The 4,172-nt window shown below is 44.2% G+C and overlaps 1 protein-coding gene across 1 annotated transcript; it reads right to left on the bottom strand.

The window, feature by feature from the left end:
- Positions 1-4,172, bottom strand: LOC116618442. The gene has a single exon (XM_032382078.2). The coding sequence runs from the start codon at positions 4,167-4,169 to the stop codon at positions 123-125; it is 4,047 nt and encodes a 1,348-aa protein (XP_032237969.2). The 5' UTR covers positions 4,170-4,172; the 3' UTR covers positions 1-122.

Raw genomic sequence — 4,172 nt, 5'->3', positions numbered from 1 at the left:
GATGTGTTAATGAGAATCCTCGCGATCATCAGTACAAGCCGGATTATCTGCGAGATGACCGCGAGTGCAGACAGGAGAAGCAAGAGTGTGGGAAGTGCGCTTAGCAAGATCGCTTGTGTCATCTACAGATGCTCCATCAGGGTCTTGATAGGGCCACGTTCACGTACACCCGCAGATATCAGTACCGCCTTACTGAGGTTAGCCACCGCCAGCACGACATGCACAAACAGCAATGCCACCGCCAGGTGATTAGCTCTGCGCGCCTTAAAAGGCGCTACTATTTGTGTATGCATAAGGTTGATGACGCAGATGATGGTGATGATGACAAGACGATTGGCAGGTGACTTGATAAACGCAGCAAGGCACAGGAACACGAAGCGACGAGCTGTGAGGACGCTCTCCCAGTACACCGCGCCCTTGGAAGAGCCTGCCGGGCTACGGAACGCCTCACACACGACTTCTAGAACGGCTGCCCTAGTCTCGCGTTCTCGGTAACTCTCGCTCAGCTCATTGCTATTCCTTTGTGTTCCCCTTAAAGACATAAATAGGCAGTATACTAGACAAAAAAAACCAACAGGCAGAGGAAAACAACATGCTGCGATGAACATATTGGAGGAGATTTGCCTTCGGTATAGCTTCAATGGTCCAAAAAACAGGACGAATATCAAGGGGATTATGAAGGTCAGGTTGTACGCCATTAGAAGGTACTGCCACCAGTTCCAGCACCTGATATGAGCGTCAAGGAACAGTCTTAGCTGCTCCTCCCCGTGGACGACGAGTGGGACGCAGCTCAGAAGCTTCAAGGACGTCTCACCGAGCCGCTCGTAACCAAGCAAGAGGATCTCTACTACAGCAGCCAGATACGCCGCCAAGAATGGCTTCGGTCGCTTCTTCATCCTACAGTACAAGTACTCCGCCCCGTAAAACACTAGGAGAAAGGACATTGTCAAGAAGACACCAAGCGAGGAGAACAGTTCCTTGGTCACCGGTGTGAGACCTACGAAAGGGCATCCGAAGTCGTTATCAACCGTTTTGATTTTGAAGTTGAAGAGTGAGAGAAACAGGGAGATGATGTTGAAAAAAAATAGTTTGGTATGACCGAAGACTTCAGTGTATGGCTGTAGCATGATGATATCTGCGATCTGATAGAAGTAAAACACGATCTTGGTATACCCGCCCTCGTGGGACACGCCTTGGATCTGTAGGTCTTCTTTGAACCACAGAAGTTTCTTAATCATTAAAGAAACTAAATGAGGTTTGTAGAGTATGTAGGCAGCTAGCATAGCCGTGTACAAACCGGCAACAGCCCAGAACCACGCGTCATTGCACTCCTCGTGTCGGCGACATTGCGTACCAAACAGGCTTTCCGTGTACCCCTCAGCGCAAGCCCCACATAGCAAACCAGTACGGTTGCCATAGCAACCATTATAAACCGACGCATTAGTGGCGTACATTGGGGCTGTGCAGTACTTCTCGGGGCAATGAGTGAAGTTAAGACCTTGAGTCCTGTTACACGCCACAAAACCCCAGAAATCGTTCTCACTCTTGATGTTATATACGCAGCTCGCCCCGAAGGGACAGGGTATGCATGGCATGAACTTGTGTTTACTTGTCCCAAAGTATGTTCCTCTCTCAATGCTGTATTTCGTCTTGGGACATGATTCGCATTCGTAGATAAATTTGGTAATATTAAACCGGCATTGTTTATCAGAGTAAAATGCTTGTAAAATGTTCGTGCGTCTTGCAAAGCATCCTACAGGGCAAGTCAATTTGGTCGAGTTAGTAATATAAACGAATCCTGCCTTCGATATATATAAACCTGTGCTTCTTGTCTCAAAGAGGTCAATAGTGAAATGTGAACTAAATACTTCAAACGGTCCATTTGAAAGAACACGAAGGAATGGCGTGGAGGGGACAGCATCGTTGCTATCTCTTGGGGCAAAAGGGGGTTTCTTTGTTCGCAGAAATTCAGAATTGGAAATCTTGAGACCACCAGTGCCTTCCTGGAGATAAACCATAGCCCCTTCTTCAGGTATTTTTACGCTGTTGTCCTTGAAGAAGAAGTTCTTGAAGGATGTTAATCCATTTTTTGCACTAAAAATTGCAGATGTGCCAACATTTTCCTTAAATGTGACATTTTCAACATTGACGAAAAGTTTGTAAACGAAGTGCTCTTTTGGGCAATCAAAACGTGCCTTGGTGTTTTTTATTTCCATTCCCGGCCCCTTGATAGTGTCGTCTGGTGTATCGAAGTATATCAAACTTGATCTATCGCTTTCTCCCTTTTCTAAGCGAACGTTGTTCTCGAAGAGCGCTTTTCTTATTGTAACATTTACGACGGTTTCGTTAAAAAACGGGAATTTGAATCTAACACTTAATAAAGTGTTGTATCCCTCAATCTTGTTGCTAACAAACCAAAGATTCTCCAGTAAAATATTACCGCGTGTTGAGATGTTTTTTCTGGGTGATATATAAGTAAAATACATGTAGATCCCAGAAATGTTGTTCTTGTCAAATGTTGTGTTACGCACTGAAATATCAAATGATTGAGGTTGATGCAGGAAAGATGCGAAAATGCATCGTTCGTTTCCTCCAAAGTATGAATTGTGAACACGCCAAACAGTTTGTGGTACTGTTATATTCCGACTCAGTACAAGACAGTAGGATGCTGTTTCGTTACAAGTCAAGTGGGAGATGTCCAACTCAAAGGCGTTTGTTTTAAGTGAGCCGCGCATGAAGTTTCTCAAAATCTTTAAATATTTAATTCTGAGAATAAATCTAATCATTTTTCTCGAATCAAACGCCTTGATATAAGCGATCCCCCTCGTTGCATGATTATCACTGAACGACGTTTCAGTGATATTTGCTTCCAAACTGCCTCTATGTATACCAAGGTGATAAACCCCAAGTATCCAATCGGCTGCTTCATTGTGTTGAAGCGTGGTTCCCTTGATAAGAACATGAATGTTTCTGTTGGCATAAAAACACAGCGCGCAGCTCCCATGTGAATGCATGGAGTTACTTGTAACCATTAACCCTAAAATGATGACGTCAAGATCAGTTACTCCCGTTATCTTACTTCCTACAATAACCAGGCCTTGGTTGTGGCCACTGCACTTTGAAATGCTGTTGTTCTTCATGTACAAATGAACATTTCGGTTGCTGCCTCCATTTATACTGAGGACTCCTCCTAAACCTGCACTGTTGTTATCAAACGTTGAGTTGAGGAGTCGCAGTTTGATGTATTTCCCGGCAGGAATATTCAAAATCCCGCTCGCGGATGAAAATGTATGTCTTTGGAAATATGAGGCACTTATTTCCATAAAAATGCTGTCTCCGGTTGCGGTGAGAAATGCAAATCCGTTATCTTGGGTGAAGATGTTTTCGAATGTGTCGTTGATTGTGGAAGCATTTATGTCGAAGATACTTTGATCATGAAGAAATGCAATAATGTTGCTTGTAAGGTCAATGTAGCTATATGTCTGATGAGAAGCGAGAACTTTACAACGATACAAAGGGAGACTATTACCACGAACTGTGACATTTCTCCAAACAGAAATTAAGGACGTATTTCCAAATACGTGAACAAGAGCCAACGTGAGGGGTGAACTCTCTGCATTTTTTTGGAATCGTACATTTTTCACTTCCAGCACAATCTTGGATTGAATTCCAGGAAAATTTCCGAGAACTTCAACTTTTAAACATTGGGATGCATTAGCAAAGATTACTCTATTAAGTGTTATATCTCGAGCCAGCCTTGGTGCAAACTGCATGTCGATAGTAGCTTGCGTGAGCGTGCAGTCTTGTATAACAATACTTGGGTTACGGAATACGAGCCGCGTTTTCTTGAACACAAGTTCACTCATCTTCACATGGTTGTATTGTTGGAATACTGTCAGGTTTACCCGGATTCCTTCACCACTGCATGAGATATGGGCCTTGTGGTTGTAACTCATCATGGTAAACCCAACCGTGATTTCTAGACGTCCCCGAGACCCACAGTCATAAGGGTCCCACTTTGTATTAGTGCCATCCAAGTGGATGGTTCCCCCAGGAGAGAGGTGCTGGAAACCTTTGCTCAATCTCCTGCAAGGCATGTCGGGACTGGCGCCGCAACTATCAGTGTCATTGCCATGGACTCGTGAGATGTAAACGGTCTTGAATGACATGGC

The sequence above is a fragment of the Nematostella vectensis genome, chromosome 9, assembly GCF_932526225.1.
Source record: "Nematostella vectensis chromosome 9, jaNemVect1.1, whole genome shotgun sequence".
Lineage (NCBI taxonomy): Eukaryota > Metazoa > Cnidaria > Anthozoa > Actiniaria > Edwardsiidae > Nematostella > Nematostella vectensis.
Note: the sequence above shows the minus strand (reverse complement) of the source record. Positions and strands in the feature narration are given on the sequence as shown.